Source organism: Scomber japonicus, chromosome 10, assembly GCF_027409825.1.
Source record: "Scomber japonicus isolate fScoJap1 chromosome 10, fScoJap1.pri, whole genome shotgun sequence".
NCBI lineage: Eukaryota > Metazoa > Chordata > Actinopteri > Scombriformes > Scombridae > Scomber > Scomber japonicus.
The window spans coordinates 27,733,389-27,744,568 of record NC_070587.1 but is presented as its reverse complement, the minus strand read 5'-3'; the positions used below and the strand labels follow the sequence as shown (position 1 = coordinate 27,744,568).

Sequence of the window (11,180 nt, the reverse complement as noted above, 5' to 3'; positions counted from 1 at the left end):
AACCTGCTCTGGAGCAGGTTAGCCGTTCAGCATAAGTTACCATGGTGATTTACCCCGGTAAGAAGTGAACCAGCGTCGTAGGACGGAAAACCCAGGGTTAACCCTGAAGTTACCTCGATAAGAGAAAATCTGGCTTCGTAGTACAGGCCTCTGGATATAACCATATGTACACACCAGTGTGCAGGCCACTAATGATCAACCTCAAAGAATAAACAGTGCTTTAATGATGAGTTTATAGCTAAATTGGGGTTTGGGGGCTTTTTGTTCTCTTCTGTTTGGCCTGTTGCATAAACTCATTAATATAATTTCCATTCAAGGCAACAGAAACACTACAATCAAGTGAATTAAAAAAATCTCTGATGAAAACAATAACAGTCATATTAAATACATGTAGAAACACAAGAGTGAAACTAAAAAAATAAAGCAATGTAAACAATATGCAATACAGTATATGACCTCTACACCGTGTTTCTGCCTCTTCAACCTGTTTCCTGATCATGTGACACAGAGCAGTCACCTGACTACCAGGAAGAGATAACACACTTGCTGCTCAGTGGACAATCCAGGAAGAGGAGACAGCAGTGTTACTATTGTAGCAGAGCTCAGTGATCTGCAAACTAAAGCTGCAGGTAAACAGGTGAGAGACTGTTTTCTCTTTTTCCTCTAATGTTTAGAGACTATCTTGAATAGACAGTGTCACAGTGTTACTGCAGTGTGTCACTTATTTATTTTTTTCTCTCTACACAGTTTTATATTCCTGTGATTGTTTTAATGTCAATTTAATGTTAAAATAAATATCTGTATCTTAGTTTAAGTTAAATGTATCTTTAATTAAATTAAGTCATTTTATTGCTTTTTATATTAATGGGTTTAGATTTTGTAGATTGATTATCCACTTAACTCATCAAACTGCAAATCCCAGCATGCCTCTTCCTTCTTATATGAGGAAAGTTACATGATAGAAACTTGTTATGGTTCTTTTCATACATCTGTCCTATGATCATATGTTGTATCTTTTTCAACGTATGAAGTATGAAGACAAGTATCCAGGCTGCAGCTGCCTCTGAGCTTTCAAAAGTCCAAAGTTCACTGTGTGTCGTGTTTTCAGGATTTATTTGTAAATGACTTTGTACCATTAAAGTACAATATTGCAGTTGGAATGTTAGTTTGTATGCAACTTTAGCCATCTTGACAAGACTAAAAGTCTGTCTGTCTGTATGCTTGCATATGTGTGAAATCTTTCATTTCCATGTTTCTCATGGTAGAAATGGGGCCCTTACCAGTAAGTCAGCTCCTGCTGGCCCTGATCTCACTGACTGTGGCACTGGATAACGGTTTGGTGAAGACTCCACCCATGGGGTGGATGGCCTGGGAACGCTTCCGCTGTGATATTAACTGTATAGATGATCCAAAGAACTGCATCAGGTATGATCAGTTGAGGGATTCCTCTGCACTGAAAAGCCTGCAAAGATTCTGAAGCCTTAATCACTAACAACAAGGGGGACTGAGGTAGACGCCAACATCCAGGCAGAGTGTATCAGGAACAATGAATTGTGCTTTCTGTCAAAGCACATACACACATGACACCTGAGCCAGGTTACACTGTAAGCATCAATAAGGAACATAGTTTCTGTCTATAATCTTGTCTTCTGTGGATCCTGTCCATAGTGAGAGTCTGTTCAGAGACATGGCAGACCGGCTGGTTGAGGACGGCTGGAAGGAGCTGGGCTATGAATATGTTATCATAGATGACTGCTGGATGTCCAGACTGAGAGATAAGCATGGGAGGCTTCAGCCTGAATCTTCCAGGTTGGTCTACTTTCTTTACTTTGCAGGTTCAGCACGCCTGTGTTCTACCAACTTCCTTTACTGTAAATCATTGGCTTTGAAGCCACCAGAGCACATGCTTTCAGGTTAGATATTTCAAATGATTCTGATGACATCCCTGGGGTGGACTGACACGTGGGCATGGATGTGCACAGGCCCACCCACATTTATGAAAAAAATAACATGAATGAATGATTGATTTAATAAAGCCTCAGTCAGGATATACCTTAAAAACTGGTGAATAGGACACACCAGTGTATAAGGCGTACCCCACTTTTAAATTAAAAAAAAATTGCATTAAAGGTGTGTCTTATACACCAGTGTCCTATTCACCAGTAAAATACAGAAAGAGGTTGTATTTATGGTTATAGTTATGTAAAAAGCCATCCACACTAAGAATGATAACTATAACTATAAAGATAACTGCGTGTGGCCACACTTATGAACTATAGCGTCCTTTAATAAGCGGTGTCAGGAACGCACGCTGAAAATAGATGGACTATTGTTGACCCGTTAATGTTGTATGTTGTATGTAAAAATAAAAAATAAAAGCAGGCAGGTTCACTAGCAGGCGCTGATTCAGTGTCTTGATCAGAAGTATTTCAGACAGTAGTTCTGGACAGCAGCAGATGTTGAAGCACGATATGCAAAAGCTCACAGATTAGCAGCTTTTATTGTGCTGTGGCAGAGACACGCAGTATGAGCCATTGGTGGATACAGGGCCGTTTCAAGGAATTTGGGGGCCCCAAGCAAAATGGACTTGGAGGCCCCCCCACCACCACCACCGTCCGCCAACGCCGACACCCCTGGACCACAGCAAAAAAACCTACGCCTCACCATCCCACCCCGCCCGCCCAAAGCCTACAGGAACCACAGCATAGACACACTGTTGAAGTTCAACCACACATTATATCAATAAAATATTTCTTAACATTGCAAATACTGCTTACAAATGTTGCATATAGGCCACTGCACACATAGTATGTTTACTTATTTTATTTGAACATTTGCAATCGACATATAAACAAAGTGAAAATTCGGTATTAAATATAAAATCCAACATAGATAAAAGTACACACACACACACATATAAGATTAACCTTTAAAAAATATGCAAAATGTCTACATCTGCTGTTTGCGAGCCTTAGCTTCAGCAAAGGCAACCACAATGTCCTCCATGTCCAAAGACCGGCAAACATCACGCTCAATTGACGTAACGGCCAATCCTGTGAGCCTCTCTTGGCTCATGGTAGATCTCATGTATGTCTTTATCAGCTTCAAAGCTGAAAAGCTCCTCTCACCTGAGGCCACAGTCACAGGGAGAGTCAGGAGTAGCCGCAAGGCAATGCTTAAATTACTGTAAAGATCCAGTAACTTTTCACTGTATATGTAGTTCAGCATGTCAAATGGGCAGGTGGCTAACATAAACAGGGATCATCCCTATGTTCCCCTGGGTCCTATGTTCCCCGCTTTGTATGTGACCGGGGAACACACACACACACACGTATGATCCCGTCTACAGTTAACCAGTTAGCTGAGTTAGCCGCCGAGCTAGCAACCGAGTTAGCCGCCGAGCTAGCAGCCCCTACTGTGGGGGGCCCCCTTGAGGGGGATTCCGATAACAGTGTCGCTGCACTTTCCTGCATTGACCATCACAGCGTTTAAAGGGACGCGCAAACAGTTTGTCGTTGCATTCAATTTGTAACCAGTCGTTGTCTGGGGGCCCCCGGCCAGCTCGGGGCCCAAGGCAATTGCTTGGTTTGCCTGTCCTGTTGCGAGGGGCCTGGGTGGATACAGAATGTCATGGGCCCTTATCAGCCAGTTGCTAAGCAATGAAACTCTGAGGCTTAAAAGACATTTCTTTTAACTATCCAAAGCCTCCTATGAATACTAACTGCAGCGGAAATTCTAACTTGTGCTTTCTGTTTCAGTGTATATAGGCCTACTCAATAATGACGTTCTGTATCCGCCACTGTTGAAATCCTGAAGTACAGTTTTGCTTTGAAATTGTTCAGTAGACAGAATCTGCCATTAGGAGTTTGCACTGTGGATTTGTGGTTCAACTGTGAGTTTTCATTATTGGACGCATATGATAACTGTCATTTATGAAAAAAACAAGTATGCAACCACCAAACACTTGACTACGCCACAGGAACTGGTCTCCAGCCTGACTTCCTGTTTTCTGGCATGTAGCCCAAAATGTCATCCTGTTGTCAAAGTAACTTCTTACAATATCATAATGAGAAGCTATTTAATCACCTTTTTGAAACACATTCTAGACAAATGTTGAAAAGATGTCAATGCATCTGTCTATATACACTACCGTTCAAAAGTTTTAGAACACCCCAATTTTTCCATTTTTTAAATTGAAATTCAAGCAGTTCAAGTCCAATGAATAGCTTGAAATGGTACAAAGGACTGCCAGAGGTTAAAAAATGTATACAGAGAAATTGTGAAGAAAGTCAAGGTGTCAGTGAGTATAGTTTCACTCAGAAACTGAAAGAAACTCTGACAGGAAGAGGTCTGGCAGACCCAAAGCCACAACAGAGTCAGAAGACATGTTTCTGAGAACAAGAGAGCTTGCAAGTTTGACAGGTCGAGTTGTAGCAGGAAAGGTTTATAAATTGATTCTATGCTGTCTTTTTTAACTGCAGTTGTTTATATGTTCTTTGCTTTCATTTCAGAGTACAATAAGACATTAAACTGCATAATTTTCAATAAAAAACTGGAAAAATTGGGGTGTTATAAAACTTTTGATCGGTAGTATACCTTAAGCACTGGTGTGGATAAGTGGCCACCTGCCTTAACAATACTGAATCTATCTGTCTGTGTGTTTTCAATGATTTCCAACCATTATAGCCACTTTAAACTAACCATATCTGCTTGTAGCCTATTTTCACCAGTTATCATTTATGCTTTAGGACGAGGTCAACCAGTGCGTTTTCCTTGTTTTATTTAAAGTCTGTGTAAAGTCAGAATAAATATGTCTTCTGAGTTTGACATACCACCGAAAAGTGTGTTGTTAACCACCCTGCCAAATTTGAATGATTAAAAAAATCGCCAAATAAAATTAGGTTTCAAATTTGTGTAAAACCCTCTTTCTCTGCTCCTAAATGCTGTGGGAGTGCCTGCAGAGTTTGCTGAAGCCCCACCACCTACCAAGTGTCACCTGTCAATCAAAGTCACCACCTCTACAAGAAAAGAAATATGGACGCCACATCTGAGAGCTTTCTGTTGCTAACTCAGCTGCTAGCTTGGCGGCTAGCTCAGTGGTTAGCTCGTCGGCTAACTCGGCGGCTACCTCGGTGGCTAACTCAGCTAATTGGCTAACTGTAGTAGTAGTAGTAGTGTGCGCTGAATATATTCATACCTCTACAGCAGCACTACCGCCCACTAAATCCTGAACACAGAAATCTTGAAACACAGTTTGTGAAGCCTAGCTCCACAATTCAAATCTAAATGGTTGTAATACTTTTTACACCTTTTTTAGAAATACATTTATGACCTATTTAATGTGTTTAGAAGAAAATATTTGAATTCACTTTACACAGTCTTTAAATATTATTTAGAGACCTTGAAGTAATAAGATTATCCAGTAATTTACGAGAACACCTGCAAAGATTAGACAATGGAAGTGACACACGACAAACTTGTTGGAAGACATTTGTTCATGCAGACACACAATATAGTATAAACAGACCCACATGCACATCCTCTGTCGATGTCAATTTAGGTTTAGTTTAGCCTGCCTTCCAATCATCTTGGAATGTTTTTTTATTTTCTTTAGTTTGACTTTTTGTTATTTCATAGCTAGCTTAAGAAGTTTTACAGAAAGGGTTCCTCCCCTTGTGCTGTTGTTGGTGATGAGCAGTTACCTTTAGGAGTATTAATGCCATCTTCTAATACTTACCCATATTTGTATCTTGTACAGTAAAACCAAGATGAATATAGTGTATGTGGAGCAGTGTAAATGAACGTTTACGTTAGTGGATCCTGCCTGTATTATGGGATCTTGTTTTAGTTCCTTTACAATGAAAAAGTGTTTGCTTACTTTCCTCCAGGTTTCCAGGAGGTATTCCAAAACTTGCAAGGTATATCCATGACCGAGGACTGAAGCTGGGCATCTATGCAGACATGGGCAATTACACATGTATGGGCTATCCTGGCACCACACTGGATAAAATTGAGATTGATGCTCAGACCTTTGCTAGCTGGGGGGTAGACTATCTGAAGTTTGATGGGTGTAACTCAAATCCTGTCGAACAAATGCTGGGTAAGAACATTTAGAACATGTTGTCATTTAGTCATATGTACAGAATAATATCAGTGAAAACTGGTTCATACAAGAAGCCACAAGAAATCATGGAATGTTTTTTCTTGTGCCACACAGGTTACCCTTTAATGTCCAAGGCTTTGAATGCTACAGGCAGGCCTATGGTCTACTCCTGTAGTTGGCCTGTCTATCAGGGAGGACTTCCACCTAATGTGAGAGTCGTCATTACATCACATCAAACCAAGTTGGATAAAATTGTGCTGATATTCTGAAACAAGACTGGAATGAATGTGATCGCTACATTATAACAGGAAACCTTTTGCCACAAACTGATTTTATGTTGGTTTGTTTTTCACTTGTTGTACAAAAACAATATTTTAAAAGTCACTGACTCATACTCTTGCAGTGTGTGTACTTTACAAATGAAGGAGTAAGCCTACTGGTGATCATTAGAAGAGACTAGCCTTCAACAAGATAACTTACTGTTAGTATACTGATGAAACTGGGTTTGTTGAAGATATGTTCACAGAGTCAGTTACTACACCTGATCCGTAGTTACATAGCTGTCTTTCTGAAACTGAATAGTTTCATCATCTCAGGGTTAGTATACTCAGATTTTTCATTAATCCCACTTTCTGAAACAAGGCTGGGGTGTAATGTTAATGTTATATGATGGTTTAGGTAATAATGAGTGGGACAGAACATTAGAAAAATCTATGTAAGTGCTGAAAACAAGTATAATGTTATGATTATTTTTTGAATTGTGTGGCCCCATGTTTCCCTGTTTCTACCAGGTGAACTACTCTCTGCTGGCAGATATTTGTCACCTGTGGAGGAATTACTATGATATCCAGGACTCATGGGATAGTCTGCAAGGCATCATTGATTGGTACTCTAACAACCAGGATGATCTGCAGCCAATCGCAGGACCTGGACGATGGAATGACCCTGATATGGTCTGATGGATTTGTCCTCATGATTGACCCTTTGCAACATCACTCAGTTGATCATAGAAATAATCATAATCATTAGCTGTAACTGCTGTATCTCAGTGTGTCATCACCTTCAAGGTTTTCTCTACTGTATTTTTGTATTTAATTAATTTGGTTTTATGCTGCTCACTTGCTAAACTTTTATGCAGTTATATGACACAGAGGTAGCTGCTCATGGGACAGAATTTGGTAAACCCACCCATATAACATAAGCTGTGGCCATGTCCACATTGAGCTGCCTTAGACTTGACAACACTTTTTTCTGCTGTGTTCCACACATACCGTACCGTACCGTCCTCTTCCGCTTATCCGGGGTCAGGTCGCGGGGGCAGCAGCCTAAGCAGGGAAGCCCAGACTTCCCTCTCCCCAGCCACTTTTGTCCAGCCCTTCCCGGGGGATCCCGAGGCATTCCCAGGCCAGCCGAGAGACATAGTCTCTCCAGTGTGTCCTGGGTCTTCCCCGGGGTCCCCTACCGGTGGGACGTGCCCTGAACACCTCACTAGGGAGGCGTCCGGGAGGCATCCTAATGATGCCCGAGCCACCTCATCTGGCTCCTCTCGACGCGTTTTTACATTTTCACATGTAAAAATTTTGCCTTTTTTAAAAGTGCTGGACATATTTGAAACATCAGCTGTGTTTCAGTGGAGATGAGGAAAACAAGAGATGATTGGGTGCTGTTTGGAAATCAGTAGTGGAAGTATTCAGATCCTTTACTTCATTAAAGTACCAATACAACAATGTAAAAAATACTCCATTACAAGTAAAAGTCCTGCATGACAAATTCTTCTTGAGTAAAAGTACTGCAGTATTATGAGTGATGTAGTATGCAGTATTACAGTAAAAGTACTGCAGTATTATGAGTGATGTAGTATGCAGTATTACAGTAAAAGTACTGCAATATTATGAGTGATGTAGTATGCAGTATTACAGTAAAAGTACTGCAGTATTATAGTGATGTAGTATGCAGTATTACATTCAAAGTAGTGATATATTATTATATATGACATCATTAGATGATTAATAGTGAAGCATCAGTGTTAGAGCAGCATGTTACTGTTGTAGCTGCTGGAGGTGGAGCTAGTCTACACTACTTTATATACAGTTAGCTAGTTTACACTACTTTTATACAGTTAGCTAGTTAGTCCAGTGGTTCCCAACCTAGGGGTGGGGCCAATCCAAAGGGTCAGCAGATAAATGTGAGGGTTGGTGAGATGATTAATGGGAGAGGAAAGACGAAAAAACAAAGTTCTGATACACAAATGATTTTTCAGTTTTTGGACTTTTTCTCTAATCTTTGATTTTTGCTGAAATATTGGATCATTTGAACATTTTTGAAACGAAAGCATGTGAGAAGTTTAGAGGGAAAAATCACCATTTGGTGGAGCTGTTAACAACTCATAGACATCTGAAATGTGAGCCGACTACACACTGCTTTTTGTAAGATCTTTAACAACGTGTTGTATTTTAAAAGCATGTTATATTATTCATTGTGTCAAATCTTCATCTGAAAAGTAACTAAAGCTGTTAAATATATGTGGTGGAGTAGAAAGTACAATATTTCCCTTTTCATTCATTCAACACTTCTCTGATGTCTCTTTATTTCTCTCATACCTCTGATCTCTCTTCAGCTCATCATTGGAAATTTTGGTCTCAGCCTGGACCAGGCTCGCTCTCAGATGGCTTTATGGGCTATAATGGCTTCACCTCTCATCATGTCTAATGACCTACGAAACCTGGACAACAGCGCACGGGCCATCCTGCAAAACAAAGTGGTCATCGGCATAAATCAGGACCCCTTGGGTATCCAGGGTAGACGCCTGCTGAAGGTGAGGATTGTTATTTATACATAATTTTTTTACTCTAGAACAGAGGTGTCAAACTCATTTTCATTCAAGGGCCACATACCTACCAATTTGATCTCATGTGGGCCGGATCATTAAAAAGATCGAGGGAAAGAAGGAAGGGAATAAGAAGGGAAGGACAGAAAGACAGGCAAAAGGAAGGAGGGAAGAAAGGTAGGAAAGACAGACAGTGAAGGACGAACAGACAGATGGAAGGAAGGAAGGAAAGAAGGAAGGGAGGACAGATGAAAGGAAGGAAGAAATGAAGGAAAGAAGGAAGGGAGGAAGGAAGGAAGGAAGGAAAGAAGGGAGGAAGGAAGGACAGAAGGAAGGAAGGGAGGAAGGAAGGAACAAAGAAAGGAAAAAGGAAGGTAGGAAGGACAGATGTAAGAAAGGAAGGAAAATGGGCCGGATTGCTCCCCTCAGCGGGCCACATGTTTGACACCCCTGCTCTAGAGCATTGTGGTGAGAGGAGGGTTTGTGTTAAAAAATGTGTGTGTTGTTGAACAGGAGAAGAGTCAGATTGAAGTGTACTGGAGGCCTCTGGTTGGGTCAACCAGTGCTCTTGTCTTCCTGAGTCGACGGACAGACATGCCCTACCGCTACCACACCTCACTGGCTAAACTCAACTATGATGCTGGCAACTATAGGGTTTGTACACTCTCTATATCTCCCACATGTTTGTACCCTAGACTGTATAAAAGAAATGGACGTAACATCTGTGACGTCACCCATTGGTTTGTGGACTGCTGCTCGGAAGCCAATAGTTTCGAATCTGGGCAGCACCATCTTGAAAATTGCAGGTGCATGCTGGGAAAAAATAAAAACATGGATTCTACTTATATGGGCTTGAGGCGGAGCCGTGGGCGGAGCAGGGAGATTGCTATGGTTGCGAGGGCTGGATCTCAAGGACATTGGTCAATCAACCTGTCCATCACAACGTAGCCACGTAGCCTGCTTTATCGTCAAATATAAAAACAGGGAGGCCAAAATTTCCAAATGAACATCATACTGCATTGAAGAAGGCTTTAAACTAGCGATTGAGACCATAAACACATTTTGAAAAGGTTTACTGAGGTTAGAAATCAAGTGAGAAGTTGGTGAATTCTCCATTGACTTGTATAGAGACGGTCGTCCTCTGGTGGCCTTTTGATAGAATGCAGTTCTAAGTTACTTCCATGTTAGCCTCATTTCAGAGGATCAGAACTACCCGCCTGGTTTGTACTGAAATGATTAGTTGATTAATAATCAGTCCACAAAATGAATCAAAAATGAATTGCCTCTGTTATTCAAGAAACAATGCCAAACATACTGTGGCTCCAGCTGCTTCTATGTGATGTTTTTTTTCTTAATATGTTTGGTTGTTGTGCTGTTGATCAGTTTTTAAAAATGATATGAGAAAGCTTCGTTGACCCTGTTGTGTCAGCAGCTGATGGTAGAGCTCTGTGGTGAATGACATTTGAATTGAAACTGTGATGAGGCTCATGATATCAGTAGCTGAGATAGATGATGTTAGAGGGATGACCCAAACAGATCGTTATTTTTAATTTGCTGTGACTGTTAGACTGTAGCCACACTGGAATACAGTTTAAACACATCCAACACTGCTTCTGATTTGATTACTCACATCTGAAATTCAAAATGGGAATTACTTAGTCTTCTTCAGCCTTAAACCTGCTCTTTTATGTTCCTTTCAGGCCTATGATGTATTTGGTGGCTCCTTGGTGAAGGGGTTGAATGCCACAACAGAGCTGACACTGTCCATCAATCCATCAGGTGTTGTCATGTGGTACATCTATCAAGAAAAAGAGACTGAGACACTCCACCAGCAGCACATAAAACCCTCATTTACACTCCACCAAGCTAAACATGGTCCCCATCATTTCTAATGAAGAGAGTTTATAGAATATTTGAACAAGCAAATGTATGTTAACATGAAACCAAACATCAGATTGTTATCTTGAGTTCTTTTAATTGTTATACTGTGCTTTTTTGTTTTCAAGGAACAAGATGGTTTTTTTTTTATTGTTGTCATGTTTATGATGTGTGTCTCAGGAAATAACAGTTTTGCCTTCATATACTTGATTGTAATGTCTGACAGAAAACAATCCAAATTTAAGATCCAATTTCAGCGTAATGTAACAGTGCTAATCAGAAATCCTGAAAAGGCAGAGTAAGAAGTGAAACAGTATGGAACTGTCTGTTTCATACACTTTTTATATAATCTTTTGTTAAGTTCTATGTAGG

General features: G+C 40.6%; 1 protein-coding gene across 2 annotated transcripts; it reads left to right on the top strand.

Annotated features, from left to right (window-relative positions):
* The first annotated feature begins 548 nt into the window (after positions 1-548).
* LOC128365748 (alpha-N-acetylgalactosaminidase-like) lies at positions 549-10,863 on the top strand. Of its 2 annotated transcripts, none has more exons than XM_053326314.1 (9): positions 549-637; positions 1,266-1,425; positions 1,669-1,809; positions 5,889-6,100; positions 6,218-6,312; positions 6,895-7,056; positions 8,721-8,918; positions 9,444-9,584; positions 10,631-10,863. In XM_053326314.1, the coding sequence occupies exons 2-9, from the start codon at positions 1,268-1,270 to the stop codon at positions 10,820-10,822; spliced, it is 1,299 nt and encodes a 432-aa protein (XP_053182289.1). In that variant the 5' UTR covers positions 549-637; positions 1,266-1,267; the 3' UTR covers positions 10,823-10,863. The 2 variants fall into 2 exon arrangements, with proteins under 2 accessions (XP_053182289.1, XP_053182290.1); XM_053326315.1 differs by having other exon boundaries at positions 583-629.
* The last annotated feature ends 317 nt before the right edge of the window (positions 10,864-11,180 follow it).